Below are 23,971 nucleotides of genomic sequence, written 5' to 3'. Positions count from 1 at the left end.
CATGTTGATAACAGAACAGCTCAGCTCCACAAATCTCACTATCCAGCCTTTCAATGCCTCTTGTCCATGCCTAAACCTGCCTATGCCTTCTGGCATTCTAGCACCTCAAAAATGATGTTCAAGTGACAGATACTTTTATTTATTTAAACACATTTGCTCCTGACATACACCTGAGTAAAATTCAACAAAGGCAAACTGGGGGAAGGGGAAATATTGACAGCTGAACTATAAAATGAGTCAACTTAAGTGCAGAAGTGTCAAATGAAGTTCAGTATGGGTAAAAGTTATATATTACATGCTCACACACAAGTAGTGCTGCCAAATTGGTAATGAATGAAGATTTGAAATAATACTACTAGTTGGTTGTCTTCAATGTAGAACAGCAATCAATACCCTTCCTTCTATCAATTCTTGTCTGATTTTACACTCTTGTGAATGCTATGGATTATTTTCCTACATTTAAGGACACTATGGACATGCATTGTATTGAATTAGGGACTTCAATGTGAGACAGCAGTTAATTTTCATATGCATCACCAAGTCAATGGTTTACTTTTTTAATTGCTAAACTTTGCATGACTTCCTCCTGTCCACATCCACCACAGGAACTCCTATCTGGTGCTCAGATCAGAGTCCATTGCTGCTAGGTGCATTGCTTTTGCTGAAATGCTTGTTCCTGTTGACTTTGTTTCCATAGCCATGACTGTGTTACGGTCCTCAGCAAGGTGTGTTTAATGCATTTCCCATTATTAAAATATTAGAAAACGAGGGGGGAGATTTTTACCTCTGCAATAAAACTACATTACGTGCTTACAATTTTGCTCATGGAATAGAGTAAGTCTTTGTCCAGAGTGACCTCTCAATGGAAGAGTCAACAGATGTCCAGTTTTCAATTTTAATAAATTAATTCTTGGCATGTGGACATCATGAGCCAGGCATGGCAGTTGCAGTATAATGTGGATAAATGTGAAGTTATCCACTTTGGTAGCAAAATCAGAAAGGTGAATTATTATCTGAATGGCTTTAAATTGAGAGGGAAATGTGCAACGAGACCTGGGTGTCCTTGTACACCAGTCGTTGAAGATAAGCATGCAAGTGGTAAAGAAGGCTAATAGTATGTTGCTCTTCATAGCAAGAGGATTCAAGTACGGGAGTAGGGATGTCTTGCTGCAGTTATACAGGGCCTTGGTGAGACCACACCTGGAATATTGTGTGCAGTTTTGGCCTTTTTATCTGAGGAAGAATGTTCTTGCTATAGAGGAAGTGCAGTGAAGGTTTACTAGACTGATTCCTGGGATGGCGGGACTGACATGAGAGATTGAGTCAGTTATGATTATATTCACTGGAGTTCAGAAGAATGAGGGGGGGATCTCATAGAAACCTATAAATTCTAAGAGGACTAGACAGGGTAGATGCAGGAAGGATGTTCCTGATGGTGGGGGGAGTCCAGAACCAGGGGTCACAGTCTGAGGATAAGGGGTAGACCATTTAGGACTGAGATGAGGAGAAACTTCTTCACCCAGAGAGTGGTGAGCCTGTGGAATTCGCTACCACAAAGTGGTTGAGGCCAAAACATTTTGTTTTCAAGAAGGATTTAGATATAGCTCTTGGGACTAAAGGGATCAATGGATCTGGGGAGAAAGCGGGAGCAGGCTATCAAGTTGGATGATCAGCCATGATCATAATGAATGGCGGAGCAGGCTCGAAGGGCTGAATGGCCTATTCCTGCTCCTAGTTTCTATGTCTAGCTTATGATGAAGTCATTAACATTTGGGCTGGATTAATTGTAGGTGTTTGGTTCATGACACCATGTCATTACTAGCCAGGGACAAAGCCCACATCCCAGGCATGTGTTGTCTTTTGAATTAGTACCCAGCCCTCAGGCCATGACCACTGTTGCTTTAGAGAAGCACTTAGTCTAACATTGATACCCTCTGTGCGTGGGTTGATAATTTTGATGAACTTATGTTTTAGCACTTTAACTTGCACAGAATTGTGACTACTAGGTACATTGGCAGTGTTAGTATTTTGTTTCCTCTACTGTGCTCCTAAAGGTGATAACTCTCTTTGCTGTATACAGGTCTACAGGCTGTTCAACTTGCCCACTTGCTCATCCTCTGTTTAAATGTGGGCTGTTGAGTGGTGATGGGCTGTTTGGCTGTGGGATGTCATATTTGAGCCCCAGTAGGTGTTTTCTTTTGTGCAATTATTTTTTTCAAGTAGGGAATCTGTTACCCACACTGCTGCCAAAGGCCAATAACAAAAGTGAGTTTTAAATTTGTATCACTTGGATACTGTTGCTGCACATGACCTGGTTCCCATTTTGTACCAATTAAGATGGGAGAATCTGAAATCGTCATTGCTCCCCCAACCACCACCTTAGCTATATTGAAGAACTGCAATATTAACTAATTGGGTATAATTTTGAAGGGGTACAGAAGCAGATTTAGGGTGTGTATGCATCTCTGGAAACAGTACGACATGTCAAAGACATTGTTTTGTTGCAACTGGTCCCCAGGCAAGGTCTCCAATTTTGTTATTTTCCCAAGTGAGGAGGAATGAGCTGGTTCCCCTTTTTATCCAATGTCCTTGGTCACAGCAAGGTTAATTTTAAAAGGGATCCTCCCCCCCGCCCCCATCCCCATGGATACTTTTGCCTAGTCCAAATGTATTTATTATTTTAGGAGCCAGGCTTTCTTAGGTCAGAGTTTTTTTAGTAACTGAAAACCCAAGGCCGGTGGGGTGGAGAAAATTAATAAAAATGCAACATGTGCATCAGGACTGAAGTTAAGAGCCTGAATAAAAGTTGGAGGACATACGAATCAGTCTTTGGCTTGTCTGTGAGGCGTAGATGGTGAAATATTGCAACAGTTAAGTTGGGTGATTCCAGTAGAACTGACATTAGCAGTTTTGCAGCTGGTTTGATGACACTTTGTTCTGCAGGTTGGCTGAAGAAGCTGTTTCTTTTTTGATTTGTGGCTTCTGCTAAGCCTTCTCTTCCAGCAACAGAGAGACTTCGCCTGTAACAGCAGGAGGGACTAGTTGGTCATAAAAACAAAAAAACTGCGGATGCTGGAAATCCAAAACAAAAACAGAATTACCTGGAAAAACTCAGCAGGTCTGGCAGCATCGGCGGAGAAGAAAAGAGTTGACGTTTCGAGTTTGAGGACTCGAAACGTCAACTCTTTTCTTCTCCGCCGATGCTGCGGGACTAGTTGGTCGTTGTCTTGCTGTCACACTTTGCATACTAACACTGTTCTGCTGCTAGCTTTTTAACCCATTTTTCTCTATCCCTGTAAGGGGGTGGGGGGGGGGGGTGGGTGGGCAACCATATCTTGTGCCCAGAGTCTGTTTTCTTTGATCTCTGACCATTTTACCCATTGAGATATAAATCAACAGGAGATGGATTTTAGATGACTGCTGAGATGTGGCAATCAGCCTTTGCCTGTTTCCACAGTCTCTTGCATTTTGCCTATCTCCCTTTTCAAGTGTCTCTGCTTGAAGAAGGCCATGACATCTTTTCAGGTGCGACATTCCATGTCCCCTCAGGACAGGTCTGTCAGTATATCCACAAGAATTTGACAAAGTTGTCACTTTACATTATCAGCCATCTTCCTTCTGAAGTTCAATATGCCTAGTAATTTGTGGCTGTAATCAGTTTTCATGATAGTTTAAAGCCAAGAATCCCTTTTTTATTTAAAAAGCCAAGTGATCCTAAAGCCTGGGGCTCTGTTTGGGTAGTGTTCAATTCTACATGTGGCACTTCAGGAAGGAAGCCAAATCCCTGGCATGGTTGCAGAGGAGGATTACTACAATGGTGCCAGGAAAGGAGACTTCAGTCACACACAAGCTGGGATTGTTGTGAGCAAAATAATTTGATGGAACAAAGAGAAACTATTGTCAGTGGCAGAAAGATCAGTGCAAAGGGCATTGAGCGTGAGGTGACTGTCAAAGTTAGTGATATGAGGAACTTATTATGATGTGCTATATAGAATATTAATTTGTAATGTCATCTGTTGGAGATGTATATTGAACATTTTGTGCTAAACAAAGGACACTGGGCTAAGTTGCATTGTGAAGGCCCAAGCTACTTTTATAGAGTCTACAGAGCTCAGACACAAGTCTCAGATTGAAAGGGTAATTCATGGGGGCAATATCCTTTAAGGAGGATACCAATTTGGCACCACTGAATCTTGCTTTTCAAGAGAAAACAGTCAACCAGCCACAACTGCAGCATGAAACTGAAGTACCAGCAGCCTCCATGCAAAATGACTAGCTGTGAACAAGCATATGGATAATACATCAGTTTTTCTGACTTTTTTACTTGGCCAAGTTTTAATGCCCGGTACCCTGTGACAGTTTTAAATTTTGTGCATGTCTGGGGAAGTTGTGGGTATGTTTTTATGCATATTCATACACTTTAAACCTTGTTAATTTCTGTATCTTTACTGAGTTTTTAATAGAACTCATTACTTGTTCATTCAATCTGGCTGGCTTGGTGTAACAATTAAGTACATTGACCTGGCGATATCGCATCTTTTTTTAAAATTCAAATTCTCTACTAACCAAGAGGAGTCAGTTCATCTCTCCTAACCTGGTTCTAATACTAGATTTTTCTTTTAATGATCTGAAATGGTGGAATTAGTAGATTCAAAGTGAATTGGATAATAAGCTGAAGGGAAAACATTTTACAGGGAGCAGGATTCAGTAGCTACCTCTTGCTAGCAGCAGACATAATGGGCTGAATGGCCTCCTAAGCAGTATCTGCTCTGGATTGTTGCTAACTCTCAATCTTCTCATTGTCTGGGATGAGATCAGTGAATGGAGCACATGGGCTTAACTTGAATCCTGGTCTGTGCAGTAAGATTACAAATTAAATGCTAGATATCCAGTGAAACCACTCACTTGCAGTTTTCACAAAATCCAATCCAAGGCACCAGAAAATCCCAAACACTTAAACTCCATTTCATATAACTTATTAACATTGTGAATTAGTGGCTGCAATTATCCCCACACGCACAAGTATCCCTGTTATCAAACAAAGCATCCTTGCTCTTCATGAGCAATGCCATGGGAGATTTAACTAGTAAATGGATTACCTATGCCCCTCCTCCCCATTCTGGTGCCCTATGCCCCTAATCTCCATGTTCACATTTGCAATGGAAGCTGCCTCTGTAAACTTGCCATAATGTTACTTCCTTTGCAGATGAAGTCTAAAACAAAAGTTGTAACTCTGCTGTGCAAGGCCATTAAGGGCAGCCACAAGGGAAATAGAGCAGCAATAAATACTGCCTTGCTAGTATTGCTAACATCTAACAAAATTGTGGTACAAAAGTGTTTCACAGAAGCATAATCTGGAAAATCCATGATGAGCCAAAGGAAATGTTTGATCCAGGAGAGCTTTAACAGAAGAGATTTGGGGGGGAATTATAGGGCTTGGATGGCTCTAGACATGCTGTGGATGTGGAGGGTCAGTCATCTCTCCAGTGCAGCATCAGTGTCCAAATTTGCTTTTGTTTTTCCATTCATGGGATGTGGACATTGCTGGCTGGGCCAACATTTATTGCCCATCCCTAATTGTCCTTGAGAACTGGCTCACTAGGGCATTTAAGAGTCAACCACACTGCTGTGGATCTGGAGTCACATGTAGGCTTAAACCCATGACTTTATGACTGAAGTGAAGGTGCAAATGGCTACCACCAAACCAACATCTGAATACATTCTTCCTGGGCCTGTCTAGTTCACTGCCTTTCTTCACGATATCAGATGTGATGGACATCCAGATATAACATATAACAGCTCTAATCTTGCAGATGCAGTAGTTAAATGGTTATTTTTGTTTATGGGATGTGAGCGGTGCTGGTTAGACGAGCATTTATTACCCTTGATGGTGGTGAGCTACTTTCTTGAACTCTGGCAGTCCATGTGTAGGTACACCCACAGTGCTGTTAGGGAGTTCCAGGATTTTGACCCAGTGACAGTGAAGGAACAGCAATTATACTTCCAAGTTAGGGTAGTGTGGCTTGGAGGGGAACTTGGTGGTGGTGGTGGTGGTGTCCCATTCATCTGCTGCCCTTGTCCTAGGCAGGAGGTTGCAAGTTTTGAAGATGCTGTTGAAGGAGCCTTGGTGAGTTGCTGCAGTGCATCTTGTAGATGGTAGCAGCAATGTGTATGTCAGTGGGGTGGAGGCAGTGAATATTTAAGGTGGTGGATGGGGTGCCAGTCAAGTGGACTGCTTTGTCCTGAATGGTGTCAAGCTTCTGGGTGTTGTTTGAGCTGCTCTCATCCAAACCATCACACTTCTGACTTGTGCTTTGGGTAGATGGTGGACAAGTATATACATATTTAATCTAGGCTTGTAAGAGCAATTGGGCTAATGGTAAAAACAAAAAACTGCGGATGCTGGAAATCAAAAACAGAATTACCTGGAGAAACTCAGCAGGTCTGGCAGCATCGGCGAAGAAAAGAGTTGACGTTTCGAGTCCTCATGACCCTTCGACAGAACTCAGTTCTGTCGAAGGGTCATGAGGACTCGAAACGTCAACTCTTTTCTTCTCCGCCGATGCTGCCAGACCTGCTGAGTTTCTCCAGGTAATTCTGTTTTTGTTTTGGGCTAATGGTAACTTTTTTAGATAATTTTTTAGTAACAAAAGGCTACAATTTCAGCATCGTCTTAACAATTGTCGTACATACTTTTGCAAACCATTTGATTTTTTTTTACTTGACTCTGGAGTACTTGCTACCAGACTTGTATCATGCTCCAATTGGAGTTTGCAGCTTGTTCCTTGAGGTGTTTGGCTACATTCAACTGATCAGCAGCATTAAGTAGAGAACCTGTTTGAAATTATAAGGGGGTTAAGACTTGAAGAAATTGGACATTGAAATGTAGAAGTGATTTGATGTTTAATGTTAGTGAACAGGAGGTAAGGTTGGTGTGGTTATTTTTGTACTGTACAGACTGTCCAATTGAGCTTCTAGCAAAAGCAGTGACAATTTTATAAGGCTACCATATTAACTGACTTTGTTCCAACAATAATAGTGCAGAGAAGTTCATAGCTTTTATTGTACTAGAAAGAGGCTTCAGTTAGTGCCCTGGCACCTTTACTAAAAAAAAACACAACCTTTTGGTAGCTTGTAGTGTAAGTATGTCTTTAAACAGCTTTCATGCTGACACTGTGGAATGCTTTCATAAGTGATACAGCTTGCAATTTATTTTTTCATAAAGGTCTAATTTATTTTTTTGATTGCAAGTCATTGGAAAGGGTTCAGAGAAAGGGCCCCAAGGGTGGCAATGGGCTATAAACCAAAAAGCTATGAAAAGAAGCTGTGAGCTAAACTGGCTGATTGGGGAGGGGGAAGAAATAGATTTGAAGGGAAAAGATTAAAAGGCCAACCTAAATAATACTTTGTTTGTCTTTCAGCCAACTTGCCTGCACAACTTGACACTTGGTTTGCATGTGAGTTTTGTGTTTCAGATGAGAAAGGAACACTTTCACTGTAGCTGGCATTCATTTTCCATCCCCCAGCTTACCCTGAGAAGCTGGTGGTGGTGAGCCACTCAAGTTCATGCAGTGATGCTCCGCTGTTGAGGGATTTTTATTTGTAGTGGCTTTATACTGAATAGTTTGCTTGGCTGTTTCATAAAGCAGTTAATCAGTTGCATGGATGCAGATCTAGTAAGGGTGGCAAGTTTGCTTCCCAAAAGGTATTGAACCAATCGTGGGGTGCAGTTATGACTTGCTGAGACCAATTTTCTATTTCCACGTGTCTGAACCATTCTCTAACTGTGGAGCAACCCAGTGTCTGTCTTTTTGAGCTCATGTTAAACTAGCCTGAGAATCTCTATACGGGCATGCCTACCAAACTCATGGCTCACTGATTTATGTTAAATGGTGCCTTTTCCATAAATTCACCCAAATACATGTCCACCATGCTAGATGGGAATCATTGCCTTTCTCTGTGGTGGTAATTGTAGCTTTAGGTAATGGGTTACCTCTTGAACCCTAAGGGCTGTGTGGTCATGGAAGGGTAAAATTGAGAAATGTTTCAAAAGTATGTTTATGGTAAGGTTGTTAGAGGAAAAGCACTTCTTTGGATAACCCTCAGGCCAAGTTTAAAAATGGTACTGGTCAGAAGTAACATGTTTGTGCCAGTCAGGGTTGTATTTGAATAGGTGCCAGTGTTCCTGGGCAGGTGAATAATCCTATTGGTTGCTGTGTTTTTTAGATGTTGGAATGGTCAGTTTGGGTGCCTGCACCGAGAAGGATAGGGGAGGGGCAAAAGTCCCCTAACCAAAACCTTGTGCTGATGTTAAAGGAGTTGGTGCAATGGGGGAACCCTGTTTGATACACAATACAATGAAAAATATCATTGACTTTTATTTCTAAAGTGAACTTTTTCTTTCTTTTACAGATATCAACAGGAATTTCAGTTGAAAGGTAAGCGAGGCAATACCTAGCTTGAGTTTGAGATACTGGAAAATGTTTTGCTTGCTTGAGTTTAAGCTTCAAGTGAGGGGTGTTGATGCTGATGCAGGCTGTAAAGCACCAAGTATTCTGGATCAGGTAGAACATGATTTGGATGCAAAATAAAACTGCCTGCTTCTCCTCTACAATAGTGCTTCAACCCATCACTCAATACTATCCCTATCCTACTGTTCCAATGGAAGATTTTTATTTTCCCCAACTTGTGAAAACCACAAGTTTGTTATTTCACGTGTACACATGTGGGTTAAAAATTACTTAATGCAAGGACTCAAGCAGGCAATCTTCTGTCCCACTCAGTTCTCTCTCCCTTGCTCATCACTGAAGGTAGGAAATTCTCTAAGCAATTAGCTTGGAGGAATTGGTCATGGCTGAAATTTTTTTATAAAAGCCAGGCATAACAGACCTAATTACAATGTGCTGAATTATGGTAACACAATGAGCCTGCAGACTTGGAAGGGCCAGGTTACAGACAATGCTGATGGGCCTCTAACAACTTAAGGAGAGCTGGACAGCCTGCCAGAGTTTGTATGCAATGGCCTGAGGCATGGGGAAGTCCAGCTCAACTTGTCAAAGCTTAGTGCAGAATATGGGAGAGAATGGGTCCTATTGATCAACACTAACTCCCACCAAGTTGGCTGTCCTGGAGGCTCTGACTGCTGAGGCATAGTGCAGGCTTCTGGCTTGAACATCAGATGGCCCCCAGTGACAGTTTCAAGCCAACCATAACTGCTCCTGAAGCATAAACAGCTGGCACCTTGGACGTGTAGCCAACTGCAGATAGATCTGTGTTCCTTGCACAATGCTGCCTGTGGCTTAGTGCAGCAAAAGACTAAGCTCATTGACTCCCTCCTTGGTGAGGCAAAGGCATCTTCTGCATCACTCTTAGATAAAAAGTTGGGTTGAAAGACATGCCTGAATTGAGGGTAAAATCCCCTTGCACAATGTTTGTTTGTTCTGCTGGAGTGTTTGGTTTTTCTGGCATCCTGTAGGACTGAATGCAGCCTTGAGTGTCCATTCACATGTACAGAGACAGCATCTGACACACATGCCAAAAGATCAATATTTGCCTAAGCAGGTAAAGGCAAGTTTGTATATATACTCCCCTGCAAATCAAGCCTGATCCCCTTTTAACACTACAGTTTGATTACATTACGTGGGATGGGATAGGATAAATGGCACAAACAGACCATTCAGGCTAACAAATCAGCACTTGGCAGGGCCATCATTTGAGAATTGAGGAGTACCACAGAACTTTTATGGGAAATAGAGACAATTCAAGAAAGTTGTATTTGTATTTTTTTGGGTGTTAGGAATGAGTTTTAGCTTAATGTTTTGTTTGATTTGTATTTCAGAACCAGTTAAAGGCCAAATTGCATTTTAATTTTTTTAGGCTTGCGTTTCTAATGAGTTTTATGATTTCTAAAGAGAAATTAAGTGAACATGAGTAGAAAAAAGTGCTGTTGCATAGCAACAGGGATCCAGAGAGGTGGTCCCCCATACCAAAAAGCTAGGAACAACAGTTTGTTTTGGAAGCTGTTTGAGCTCAGCTGTTTTGAAGGTGGCTGCCAGGGAAGCAACCTAGAAGGGGACACAGATGGCTAGTCCCAAGCTAAGGAAAAGACTCCAAAATCCAGGGGAGTGGAACAGGGCAAGTCCTAAGCAAACTGGCGGGGGGTGCGGGGGGGCGCGGCGGGCGGGGCGGGGGTGGGGGGAGAAGAGAAGGACAAGAATCTGGAAAAGATCCTGCTAAGAGTGAGGGACAGAGAGCAACTCAAGTTTGAGCTACAGACAAGCTGCAGAAAGCAGATTTAAAGTGAACAGCTTGCAAGAGGCAAAAAGATGACAAAGTCTAACTCTTTGCTATGGGCATGTGACGCAGTGGTGTACTGTTAACGTTGAGTCGATGAGTGCGTGTGGAAGACAGCTTGGATGCATGTGGTGACCCAGGGAAGAGGAACATCAGAAGGAGAGTTTGCCACCCTGGAGGTGAACCCTTGCAGAAGGTTTCTGGGAGAAGATTCCAAGGAGAGCTCTTGGAAGAATGGAAATTGGAAACCCTTGTGTGAAAGCCAGAGTTCAGTGAGACTGGTTGACTCACTGTGGGACAAGCATCTGGGGGAGCTGGTGAGATCCATAGCAACTGTGGCATCTATCACTTGGTTTCAGAGTATGGTGTGTCTGACCATAGGGTGCCTTTCGGTTTACAAGGACTGTGTACTTACTGTGAACATTTTAAGATAGCTTTTATAAGTTATCCTTATAAAGTTCATATTTTGTTAAATGTTTTATGCTTTTAAAAGTTCATCAGCCGACTCCTGTGACTCTGTTCAGTAGCTACTCTCCACATATCTAAACAAGCAGATAAACGTTAGGATCTAGCAAGCTGGGTTCCACTCTGGGTTCAGGCTTGTCCAGGGATAGCCTCAGCTGGGATCGTTTTAAATTTTAACAGTGCTGCCAGGTGCAACTAATGAACTCGGCCTGAGGTGTGGGACACACAGGAATGGGCAACTTCACTGGGATGCTGAATTTTTCCTTTTTTTTCCTTTTGAATGTTTACATTTCTAAATACAGGTGACCAGGTACGATGTGAACTTGCATAATGCAATTTCACTTCTATTAAAGGCCCAGCTCACAGATGAAGAGGAGAGGTCTGATTTAATGAGTGGTCCCTGGATGTATTGGGTTCAGGGAAGTGGGTCTTTACCAACAGTGTGTCCCCAAAAAAAAACCTGCCACCAGCATTGGCTGAAGTAAGTGAGCTAGTGCTTGACAGAGTACCTGGATCCACTATTGGGGGTTTCTCAATTACTTTACCAGATCAGAAAAAGTAAACAAAGTTGCAGATTCACTTAGATAAAGACAAAATACTGCAGATGATGGAAATCTGAAATAAAAGCAAAGTGCTGGAAAAACTCAGCAGGTCTGACAACTGTCTTTCTCTCCACAGCGGCTAACATTTTGAGTTTGACCCTGTAGTGTGCCTGGCTCTCTTGCCAAACATAACTCTAATCACAGTATTTCTCTCACCAGCTCCACTTTCAGCCACATGCCTAATTCTGTTTCACTGTACTTCCTCACTTCCCCAATCCTTGTATAATCTGACAACATCTCAATCAGTACACAATTCTCCATACACATTCATAAATGATACCAGCTCCTTCCTCAAATGTACATCAACAGTACAGTTGCCTGATTAACTTTCCCCCATCCTCAATAAATTCACTGGATTAATAGATACTCACATGCCTTGGAGCCACTCCTGAGTGCCAAGAAGTGGTCAAGAAGCAGATCATGGTGCATTATCCAGCAGAGGAAGAAACATTGGAAATTAGCTGCATATCAGCGTCCCCCAAGCATAGCTGATGACAAGATTGTTGTGACTTGGAACAAGGTGACCAACTCCCATCTCCAAGACACAACTAACTTCATTTAATTAAATACAATGATCTGCATTTCAACATTTTTGTACAACTCCATAACTGAACATGAAACAGAAAATGCTGGAAAAACTCGGGTCCAGCAGCATCTGTGGAGAGAGAAACAGTTAACATTTTGAGCCTGTATGACTTTTCAGAGCCCAAAGGCATAAATTATGGGGCATATGCACAGCTTGGGCATAAATGCAAGTGGGTTCCTGGACAGACAGCTAGATGGGATTGACACAGCACAAGTGAACACTGTGGTGGGCAGGACAGCTGTGGGAGCTCATGGAAGAAGACACAGCCCCCTCCAAGCTCTGCTTGGCCAGACAGAACTGAACCTGGGGAGCTGTCAATGGAAGTGCATAGCTGCTACAAATCATTGTTGGCAGTTCTGGATTCTCCATTTAAAGCAGAGGATGGCCAAGTCCAACTCCACCATCTGTGGGCAGTTGTCACAGCTCTGCTCTAGTCTTTCCACCTGAGAACCTGGCCACCCCTAGAAGTTGATTCTTGGCCACTCCTTGCAAATTTTTTCCAGCAGCATTTCTACTGCCTTATGTAGATTGGCAGAGAGACCAAACATGGTTATGAGACATCTCTGATCTGCAGAGGAAGGATTGATGCTTAAAATGGCAAAAAGGAGATGAAGGTGAAATCTTGTTTGCACATCCCACCAGTACCTGAAAAGCTGCCTCTCCTCGCTAGTACAGTCTGCAAAAAGGTGCATTGGAGCAGTCTTTGGCAGGGCCCATTGCAACCACTTGTGCTGGAGCTTGTCAGCCATGAGAAAATCAGTAGGGGTTGTGGCAAGCTGCTTGGACATCTGAAGTGATAGGCTATAGCACCATGTAGATGTGCCCGAGACAGGAAAACAAAGCTTTATGGTTCAGATGTAGATGGGTGTTTTCTGATTCATTAAATTATATTATATTGAACTTATTATTTTGCACCAATTGCCCATGTTCTCCATTCTTGAATTGCCCATGTTGGTGAATGCAATCCACTTGATCTTTAAATTGGCTTAACAGTCATCCTAAAATTTGGATGTCCTGGTGTCTGCTGCTGTAGTTTTGTTAAAGGTAAGTATTTTGGTGGTGTTCCACAAATTACACTCCCCACATACCCCTCCCATGACAGGTTATTGAATTTTGAGGCCCACGCTTCACTTGTTTGAAAACACATGCTGGCCTATAAACTCTGAAGCCTGCTGTGCAAAACAAATTGCACATGGTAGACTTATTTTTTGTGGGGGGTGTTAAAGGGAAAAACTGCCCAAGATCCAACATTTCCCTTGCTTCATACAGTAACTACTTTTCTTAAATTATTATCACATGGTTTGGCAGTGGTGCTCAGGATGAAATTCCTGTCCACAAAATTCAAACCTATTAAGCTGACATTTGATACACAATTTTGTTCAAGTTTTGAAATATGATTCTAATTTCAGGTCACAGCAGTCTTGCCAGGAAGGTCAAGTAATTGAACGATAATTGGTCCTTTTTTTTTTTCCCCTGCCTTGAATTTGCTGTGATTTTTGGACAATGTACAACTGAGTTATGCCAGCACTCAGACTAATTCAACACACTTAAGCTTTTTTTTTCATTCAACATGTTTTTTTCATTCAGCATGTTTTAAACTTTTTTAAAGGGGATTATGGCTTAATGATGAATGGTTTACTTAAAAAAAGGCATGGTAGCCTAATGGCTCTTGTACTAAACAAATAGCCCAAAGGTTGTAAGTTTAAATCTCTCAATGGGAGGTTGTGAAATTGAATTTAATAAATCCGTTAATTTGTGGAACTGACCATGAATGCTATTGGACACCATAAAAACCTAATGGGCTCACTTAATGCCCTTCAGGGAAGGGAACCTGACACTCAGCCTGGCTGCCATGTGACTCCAATAGTGAACCCCTGATGCGCTTCAGGTAATTATGGATTGGCAATAAATGATACACCATGTCCCTAAAATGAAACTTCCTTCTGCCTTTAATAGAAAGGGGCCTTTTATATGGGGGCAGTTCAGAGGCTTTTCTTGTCCAGTTAGCTTTCATATTTCAAAGTTCACCCATGAAATGTGTTATGAGGCCAAATTCTCCTGCTAGGACTTGGACTGACCAGTAGTCAGGGAGCCCAGTAATGATGGAGCAGACCTTAAACTTGAACCCAGCCATGTATAAGCATGCTGCTTCTGGGTTTCCTGAACAAAGATGTGGACATGATGCTCACCTGTCATGTGAAGGATCCTTAAAAGGAACTCACAGGGTTTAAATGACTCCATTGTAGCTCTTCACTCTGATTACCAGAAGGATAAGTGCACAGTGGGATGCTGTCCACCATCCATCCACTGGCGAAACCAGATTCTGCTTCCTTGGAGGTCATGTGTGCACATGGGAGGAAGAAACCAATTCCACAAACCAAATGGGTGTGGTTGAAAGTGCTGACATGGTGAGCAACCATGTAGCCGAATTCGCTGCTGCAGGCAGTTCATTGAGTTTGAGGTCAGGTGAATAAGTGGCACTGGAACTGTGGGATGCCAACACTCCCCCCTCAGACCAGCCCATCTTGCAGTCCCACTCATTCCTGTCTCCAGCTCACCTTGCCTGTCTGAGCAGCCAATACGGGCACATGGCCTCATCTTGGTGCCATCTCACACCTTGAATATATTCTGCAGTGGAGCATCCACCACCCTCTGGGGTACAGAATTCTAAATATTCATTATCGTCTGAGTGACTTAAAGAAATTTCTCCCTTTCTTAGTTGTAAAGGTCTAACCCTTATTGTGAAGTTGTGTTGTCAGGGAAACTACAATGGGTTTAGTGGCAAAGATGCAGGTTTCAGTGGTGGCACCAGAAATAGCAGCTGTTTCTATTTGGTTTAGTGGCTGGCCAATTAACTCAAGGCATTGGAGCCATCCTGCTGAGGTTCAAAGGAATGTAGCCAGGCAGCTTAAGTTGGCATCAGCAGACATTGCTACAGGGGCTGGCGCCATGTTTAAAACAGATGCAGCCCTGCATTCACTGCCATCTACTTGTTGAGGAATCCCTCACTTGACTGTAACCTCTAACCAAGGACCTGACTGGAAGGCTGCACCAAGAATGGCAGAAGGAAGTCCTCAGTTGTCCCCATGGTTCAGTAATACCTCCCTGCTGGCTGCAAGGGCAAGGTGAAATTTCCTTCTCCTCCAGGATGGGAGGAGGAGAGGGCTCCACCTGACTAAAAGTCTGGACTGAGATTACAGAAGTGAGTAGCTGGGAGATAGCACCTTTTTTTTCCTTCTTTCCCTGTGAATGAGGGTTTATCAGGTGCACAGCACATAATGCTTGTGACCATCAACACACGTGGAGCTCCACAGCAAGTAACATTAGGATGGGGAAGCTCTAATTAAATGTTGGCTCTCTCCTGTAGATCCGGTTTACAGTGAAGGGTACAGAGCTGGAGGGACTAAGATACAGTTGGCCGCCTCCATCCTCATCCTCCAGGATGCAGTGTCACATCATTCCCTTGCACCCTGCACCAGTGCAGATACACACACATTGGTGGGTATGCACTTGTGATCAGGTCCAGGGTCACAAGCTGTACATCACACATGCCAAGCAACTGACGAGTCATCCACAAAATGGCAACTGCTGGAGCTGCAACAATAGGTGAATATCTGGCAGAGCTTCCAAAGGCATTGCACACCCATACTAGGACCATGGAGCAGGCAATGGGCGTTATCTTGTCTCTGGAGTGTACACACGTGGCTTCCTCCATTGAGAGAGTGGTGACCTCTGTTCCAGGAAAACACTCAGTGGATGCTGGAGATTTGTGCAGACCTGCATGCCATGTTGTCTGAGCTCAGTGCACCAGTGGTGGGATGAGGTGCCTAGATTCTCCACTAGGCCCCTTCCCTTCTCAGGTCAGTAGAGATGTACAAGTGTGCCATGCAAAGGAGGAGCAGCAGCTGAGCTCAACTTCTGGGGGCTCCTCTCAGTGCTTCTGATGTGGACAGCAGCTTCTCAGTCCCTCTGCTAGTGACACCAGCCCCTTAAGTAGCTGTGATGGGAGGCCCCTGCACCCATGCAGGAGTCCATCAGCATGCTGGGGGCCTCGAGCAGCCAGAGGCAGCTGCCCAGGTCATTCCAGGCCACCTGGCAGCATGATCAACAGCCTGCCTCCACTTCAGTCACAAGCATGGGGAGCACCTCCATTGGGGCACTTTTAAAAGAATTAAGAGGAGCACTTAACTGCACTTGGAGTGCACAGGTGAATAGAATATGTAGATATTAAATCTCATTTTCTGTGTGGCTCAAATCTTATTTGAATTTTTGATGCTGCATGAGATCTGTCCTGCACCCTTGCTCTCTCAATTTAACTTTGAACCATTCCCATGTCTGTTCTAATTCTTCACTTTATCTCCCACAAGTCCTTAATGTGACACTGAAGCAAGAGGAAGCACTGCCACATGATTCATGTGCCCCCTTCACAAGCTCAGATACACGTACCTGAGCCTTCAAGGAAGGAAGTTAGTTGGTCACATGAAGCACTGATCACAAGTGAGAGAGCAGGTGTTGGAGACTTCAATGTTGTCTGATCCTCCATAGGCACAGGACCCTCAACTCTGATCCAACTGGATGTAGATGTTAAGTCTTGGGGTGGGGATTATTCTTGAAAAAGAAACTCATGGCGAATCAATGGAAAGTGTGTGTGGCTCTGTTTGAATTTCCAGAGCACTGCACACTCTTGGAGGGACATCTTGAGTGCCATGATGTCTAGGGCCTTTCCATGGAGTTGGACATCAATGTAAAGAATAGCTGCCTTCATGGAGAATCCAATTCTGGCAAACAAAGAATTCATGCTGGCCCACAGTAATGGCTTGCAAACTCTAACAATAGGGTGATAGAGCTTTGATTTGGCCATTCAGCATGTCTTCCAAGTGCAGCCAAGTACTCACTAGCTCCTGACCCTCTTGCTGAAATGTGGATGAGTCATGAGAAGGAAGATTGAGAGAAGGCATTGGAAATGGGGTCTCTTCTCAGCTTCAACTTTTCATTCCTTGCCACTCCTCTTTATTCTCCCTCCTCACCCCACCCCCTGTGCTGCTACAGTAGTCGGAGCTTTATGGGCTGCCTCTTTCTTTAATAATTCATGGGATGTAGGCATCACTGGCTAGACAAACACTTGTTGCCCATTCCTAATTGCCCTTGGTGGTGAGTTGCTGCCTTGAACCGCTGCAGTCCCTGTGGTGTAGATACACCCACAGTGATGTTGGGGAGGGAATTCCAGGATTTTGACCTTGCCTAGATGACCAAGTCTGCCCCTGCACAAGTGCAAGAGGAACCCCAACATCCAGAGGATATTGAAAGCCATTATGCCTGTGGTCAAAGTAGGAGAATGAGCAGCCTGCTTCCAGCTCTGCTTTACCCATGGGTCCAATACTAACTACACACAATTCACTTGGGTGTTTTTAACAATTCACTTTAATATATTTGAAAATGTAAAGGAATCATGCCCTTTAATTCAAGTCTCTATTGTCCAGTTATCTCAATTGTTACCTTCAAAATGGGTATTAGCTTCGAGACTGGGGTGAATGAGACTAAGGGATTTTAGACTGTGGCAATGATGTGGCCTGACTTCGTGTTAATTTGGAGACCAATTTAAATCAATCCATTTTATAGATTGTTTTCCTCAATTTTTAAACCCATGTGAACTGGGTCGTGAGCATTACTTTTTTTGCTGGGGCAGACGGATATGGAGTTTCTGTCCAGAACCAAAATCATTAAAACTTCTTGGGGAGATAGAAGACTTCTGTAGCTTCTTGTTGACTATTCAAGTTTTGCCTTGATTTCGTTTTGAGCACCTGGACTAGGTCACTCTGCCATATAAATCAGAAGCTACTGAACATAGTCCAGTTTGCGCCTATTTCCCTGGATTTACTGTGTGACTGATGCTACAACATAACTCATGAATCTAACAGTTTATGGATTTTTGATGATTAACAATTCATGCTGACAATTTGGCAGTTTCTGCATTTAAATTGAAGATTTTTGGGCATTGCAGGACTCCTGTGAGTTTTCAAATGTCTGTTTACCTATAAGTTACAACAAATAGGCCAGGTGCTTGTGTTCCATGTCCTGTTTATCCTTTCTTTTGTTGATGTGCTTGAATAGCATCCTCAGTATCTAACACACTCCAGCGTGTAACTCACTGGCTGGGTACTATTGGGAATTTTAGGCACAGACCATCTGAAACCCCTGATTCAGTTCCTAGCTTGGGGATTTTTTTTTTTCAGTTAATTAAATCAGGAATCCTCAGTAATGGTGACCATGAAATTATTTTAAAAATCAGGTTCACTAAGGAAGGAATTGTGCTGTCCTAAACTGGCCTAGTTTGTGAATCTAGGCCCACAGCACTGCAACGACTTGCCAAGTCGCCTTTGAAAAAAAAGTAGCACATTTTGGAAGGTGTATCTACCACTTAGCAGGACGAGGGCAGTAACTGCATGGGAGCACCACCACCACCTGCAAATTTTTCTCCAGGCCACATCATTCTGACCTGGAAGTATATCAAACAACGCTCTGGGCATACCTGTACCCAGACTGCCAAGGTTCAGAAAGCAGCTTACCACCACCTCAAGGGCAATTGGGAATGAGCAACAAATGCTGGCCTTGCCAGTGATCTCATCCCTTTAACTTTGGGGTTGGTTGTTCTTTTAGGAGTTAAGCCATAAAGACCCCATTGTCAGGTTCTCATCTACCAGTACAGATTCGTTAATAGTGAAAACTGAAACTCTGCCACTGTTTTTTTCTTGATGGATTTAAAAATGGTTCCCTAATGTGGGGGGGAGTTCAGAAAAAGCCCAGCCAAAAGGTTGAGTTCAGTCAGCAGAGGCCTGTAAATGGGGATACTATGTTATGGCTGTAAATTTGATGGAATGGGCTGCACAAATGTTTTTATCAACTGCCAACAGACAAAGTAGTTTGATTAGTGGTTTCTGAGGAACAAACATGTTTTGTTGGATTATGAACATAGTCAGTGATTTATTCCAGCCACCCTGCTATTATTTTGGTGTTGCATATTAGCAAAGCTGTGTTTACACCAGTACACTTTTTTTGCTGTCCTCTCTCATTTCCTTTGCCCTTGAGGCTTCTCGTTAAAGGTGAGTAGCCAGGAAGAATATTTTTTTTCTCTTGTAAGTTTTTGAGAAGTTGTAGTTTAAGGTGATGTCCAAATGTGGTCCATCTACTGTGTTGCAGAGTGGTGGTTTTATAACCTGCAGTTCACCAATCAATCAATTCTAGTTATTGACACTACTATCTGGGGCAGTGATCGTGATGAGCTGTATCCATACCTATCCCTAAATCATTCAGACCTGTTTTCAGACTTTTAAGGATTTCCATTTTTTTTTTTTTTGGAGGATATAAGTTATTAGCTTTTTTTTTTCATTCGTTCATGGGATGTGAGTGTTGCCTGTTAGGCCAGCATTTATTGCCCATCGCTGATTGCACATAAGGTGGTTGTGAGCTGTTGCCTTGAACTGCTGCAGTCCATATGGTGTTGGTACACCCAAAGTGCTGTTAAGGAGGGAGTTCTAGGATTTTGACCCAGCAACAGTGAAGGAGCAGCAATATTGAGGGAGGTGGTGGTATTGTCACTCGACTAGTATTCCAGAGACCCAGGGTAATGCTCTAGAGACTCCGGTTCAAATCCCACAGCAGATGGTGAAATTTGAATTCCAATAAAAATCTGGAATTAAAAACCTGACCTTGAAACCTTTGCCGATTGCCATAAAAACCCACCTGGTTCACTAATGTCCTTTTTTTAGGGAAGGAAATCTGCCACCCTTACCTGGTCTGGCCTACATGTGACTCCAGACTCTCAGCAATGTGGCTGACTCTTAAATGCACTCTGAACAAAGGCAAATAGGAATGGGTGATAAATAGATGGTGAGTGGTTTGGAGGGGGACTTCTAGGTAGTGGTGTTACCATGTGTCTGTTGCACTTGTCCTTCTGGATGGTAGTGGTTGTGGGTTTGGAAGGTCCTGCCTAAGGATTCTTGGTGAGTTCCTGCAGTGCATCTTGTAGATGGTACACACTGCTACTGTGTGTTGGTGATGAAGTGAATGACACTCCATCCACAATTAATCAAGCGGATTGCTTTGTTCTTGATGGTGTTAAGCTGCACACATCCAGGCAAGTGGAGAGTATTCCATCACACTCCTGACTTGGGCCTTGCAGATGGTGGATAGGCTTTGGGGAGTCAGGGGGAGAGCTCCTCACTGCAGGATTCCCAGCCTCTGACCTGCTCTTGTGGCCTCCATATTTATATGGCTAGTCCAGTGCAGTTCCTGGTCAATGGTAACCCCCAGAATGTTGTTAGAGGGGGATTCAGTGATAGTAATGCCATTGAATGACAAGGGGCAATAATTAGATTCTCTCTTGGGAATGGTTATTGCCCAGCACTTGTGTAGCGTGAATGTTACTTGCCACTTGTCAGCCCAAACCTGGATATTGTCCAGGTCTTGCTGCATTTTGTACATGACTCCTCATACTGAAGCAGTTCATGAATGGTGATGAACATTGTGCAATCATCAGCGAACATCCCCGCTTCTGACCACATGGGAGAGGGAAGGTCATTGAAGTAGCTGAAGCTGGTTTGGCCTCTGAGTCATAGTCTACTGCACAGAAAAAGGCCCTTCAGCCCATCGATTCTGCGCTGGTCAAACAAGTACCTTACAATTCTAATCCTGTTTTCCAGCACTAGGCCCATAGCCTTGTATGTCATGGCATCGCAAGTGCACATCCAAATACTATTTAAATGTTATGAGGGTATCTGCCTCTACCACCCTTTCAGGCAGTGAGTTCCAGATTCCCACAACCCTCTGGGTGAAAAAATTCTTTCCCCTCATCCCCTCTACATCTCCTGCCCCTCACCTTAAATCTATGCCCCGGGTTATTGATCCCTCCACCAAGGGGGAAAGCTCCTTCCTGTCTACCCTATGTCGCTCATAATTTTATACACTTCAATGATGTCCCCCCCCTCAATCTCTTCTACTCCATGGAATGTAACCCCAGTCTATCCAGTCTCTCCTCATAACTAAAACTCTCCAGCCTAGGCAACAACCTGGTAAATCTCCTCTGCACTCTCCCTAGTGCAAGGCCTAGAATACTACCCTGAGGAACTCCTGTAGTGATGTCCTGGAACTGAGATGATTGACCTCCAACAACCACAGCCACCTTCCTTTATGCTAGGTATGGCTCCAACCAGTGGAGAGTTTCCCCCGATTCTCATTGACTCCGGTTTTGCTAGGGCTCCTTGATACCATACTCGATCAAGTGTGGCCTTGACATTAGGGGCAGTCACATTCTGCTCAGAGAATTTATTTTGTGATTTTTGAGGTCAGTTAAGTAGATTGGATGGAATGGTTTAGTTTTGATGCTGTTAGCACAGTTCAACATGACACAACATGAGCAGGGCAAGTAAGTGGAAAATTATCTCTCCTTTTTGGGGATCATTTATAAAGGGATCCAATGGGAATGGTACACATCAATACAGAAGGAATAATGCTGTGGAAACAGGGGGCGGTAGGTAATTCATATTAAAATGTTAGAATGGCAGTGTATGTGGCCCCGGTCTTTTGATATTGAGCAGTGTTCTTTACCACTCTTTTCCCCCCCGCCCTCCCAAACAAAGATGGTATCATGGTACTAATAGGAATAATGGAGACTTTATTTTTGGAAAGAATTCTAGACTTTGGGGGTAGGGATGTGGGATTGGTGCAGTTTTTAGTCTGTTTCCTTGCCACAGAACCCTGACATACTGCTAACTCATGCTGAAGAGTTTTAATGGGTCAAAACTGAGGATAGCCCATCTTGTACTGGTACTCCAGTTTTTGTTGGAATTATTTTGTCCCTTGATTTCCTAAACACAGTTTTGATAGTCTGAGGTGACCATGCTCTGAGCTGCACCTGGAGCCTGATGTGACCTATAATAGCTTCTGTGTAAAACACCAAAAAGTTTCTCTAAATATTTACAAGTGAACCATTAATAATTAACCCACCCCAATTTATTCCCATCAGATATGTTTGTCCTGCTTCTGTTGATAGCCTCTATCCTATTTTGGCTAAATGTTTGGACAATCGAATAATTTTCATATGGGTTTTATTCCTTTTAATTTACACTCTGCAATGTGGAATCGATTCTACTTTTGAAGCTGACATCGAAGGCCAGCTAAAAGTGCTCTCTGGTCACATAGCAGGTGCTGAGTAACACTCCATCTTGCTCTAGTGTGACCACAGAGCCCAGAATAGCACTGTCTACTGCACTAGTGTGAATTTCCCATTTTCACTAGTCAGTTGGTTCTGTGGCCTTCTAAGATAGGGTCTTGACATTGAGCTGTGTGGTTAGTTGTAGCCAATGGGTCAGTTCCTGTGAGTGATTGGTTCAAGACTTCCGCTTACTATACCAAACTCCTCATGAGACTGGTAGGGAAGAAATGACTTGTAATTATTTAATGCCTAATGCATTTCATGATATTAATGAGCTATTTTGGAATTGTTGTCACTGGCTGTCATGTTCTCTACATTAGAACAAGTGCAGAATAAGGTTTAATGAATAACAACGTGATGGCCAAATCTGTTTAAGGTATGAAACTAGGTCTACTGCATTTGCTGCTCCTGACACAGTCCCCATTACATTGGGGACACTAAATGCAGACTGGGTGATCGTTTTGCAGAACACCTTTGCTCAGTCCACAAACATGACCCAGGCCTTCCTGTCACTTGCCATTTCATCACACCATCCTGCTTTCATGCCCATATGTCCACCTTTGGCCTGCTGCAATGCCTCAATGAAGCCCAATGCAAACTGGAGGAACAGCATCCCATCTTCTGTTTAGGCATTTTACAGACTTCTGGACTTGATATTAAATTCAATTTTCTTCCCCAACCAACAGGGGCCATCTGTCACTTGTTTCTATGCTGTGCTTTCAGAGTGCTGACCCTTGTTCTGCTATCTTGCCTTAGTACCACTATCAGCACCCTCTTTAGTCTTTAACACCACCATTAACATGCCATTTGTCGTGTCCGTGACATCTTTGTTGAATCTCTTCCGAGCTCTCATCTACCCCTGACCTTCTATTTTGCTCCACCTGCTCCATCCCCTCCTTAAACAGTATAAAATCCATCACATTTCTACCCCTCTCAGCTTTGAAGAATAGTCATACAGACTCAACGTTAACTCTGTTTCTCTCTCCACAGATGCTGCCAGCCCTGCTGAGTTTTTCCAGCATTTTGTTTTTATTTCAGATTTCCAGCATCCACAGTATTTTACTTTTATGTTGATCTGTTTGTGTTGGTTGAGGGGAGATTATTCCCCAGGGCACCAGGAAGAACTTTGCTGCTCTTCAGAATAATGGAACAGGATCTTTTACGTCGGCCAGAGCTTCGGTTTAATATCTTGCCAGAAAGAGTGCCTCCCACAGCTTAGCACTTTCCCAAGTACTGCATTGGGAGTGTCTGCCAAGATTATGGCCTTATGTTTGGAGTAGCAAACAATGAAAAGACAAATCTCTCACCAATAGTACTAGATTCTTGTGAATTGTTTCATGTTGTTCAGAATGTACCATTAATGGGTGTTTGAGTGTGAGAGGGGTATAGCATTAATTTCCCACTTTAGCCTGACTCCATCATTATTCAGTGACAATGTCTGGCAGCCTTCTAGAATCAAACTTGCAACAACATTTGTCTTCCTTCAGTTCTCTGAGCCAAAGGCAGGTCTGACCAACAGTGCCACAACCTCCACCATGGACAAGGAGGTAGCTCTTAAATCTGCCCCAGCCCGAACAGGGATTGACCCCTGTGCTGTTGGACCAATCTGATCCACACCTACCATCCAGCCAACTGGACCCCTAGGTCTGTAGCAACATACACTTTTTTATATATTCCTGTTGTAGCCTGGAGCTATGAATAATGATGGTTGGGGTTCTGTCAAATGGCTGACCAGGAATCTCTCCTTCCCTCACCATTTTCATTGATGTATTGTGGAATGATTTGCAACTTGATACTGGCCTTGTGAGTGCACCT

The 23,971-nt window shown here is 43.3% G+C and overlaps 1 protein-coding gene across 2 annotated transcripts in view; it reads left to right on the top strand.

The window, feature by feature from the left end:
• The window catches only part of LOC121269082 (src kinase-associated phosphoprotein 1-like), a 369,549-nt gene that overhangs the window by 10,485 nt on the left and 335,093 nt on the right, over window positions 1-23,971 (top strand). For both annotated transcript variants that reach the window (XM_041173528.1, XM_041173527.1), the window contains exon 3: window positions 8,413-8,438. In XM_041173528.1, the coding sequence (XP_041029462.1) occupies window positions 8,413-8,438 (26 nt within the window). The remainder of the gene's footprint in view (window positions 1-8,412; window positions 8,439-23,971) is intronic.

This window comes from Carcharodon carcharias, chromosome 23, assembly GCF_017639515.1.
Source record: "Carcharodon carcharias isolate sCarCar2 chromosome 23, sCarCar2.pri, whole genome shotgun sequence".
Classification (NCBI taxonomy): domain Eukaryota; kingdom Metazoa; phylum Chordata; class Chondrichthyes; order Lamniformes; family Lamnidae; genus Carcharodon; species Carcharodon carcharias.
The sequence above is the reverse complement of the archived record's forward strand: the minus strand, read 5'-3'. Positions and strand labels throughout refer to the sequence as shown.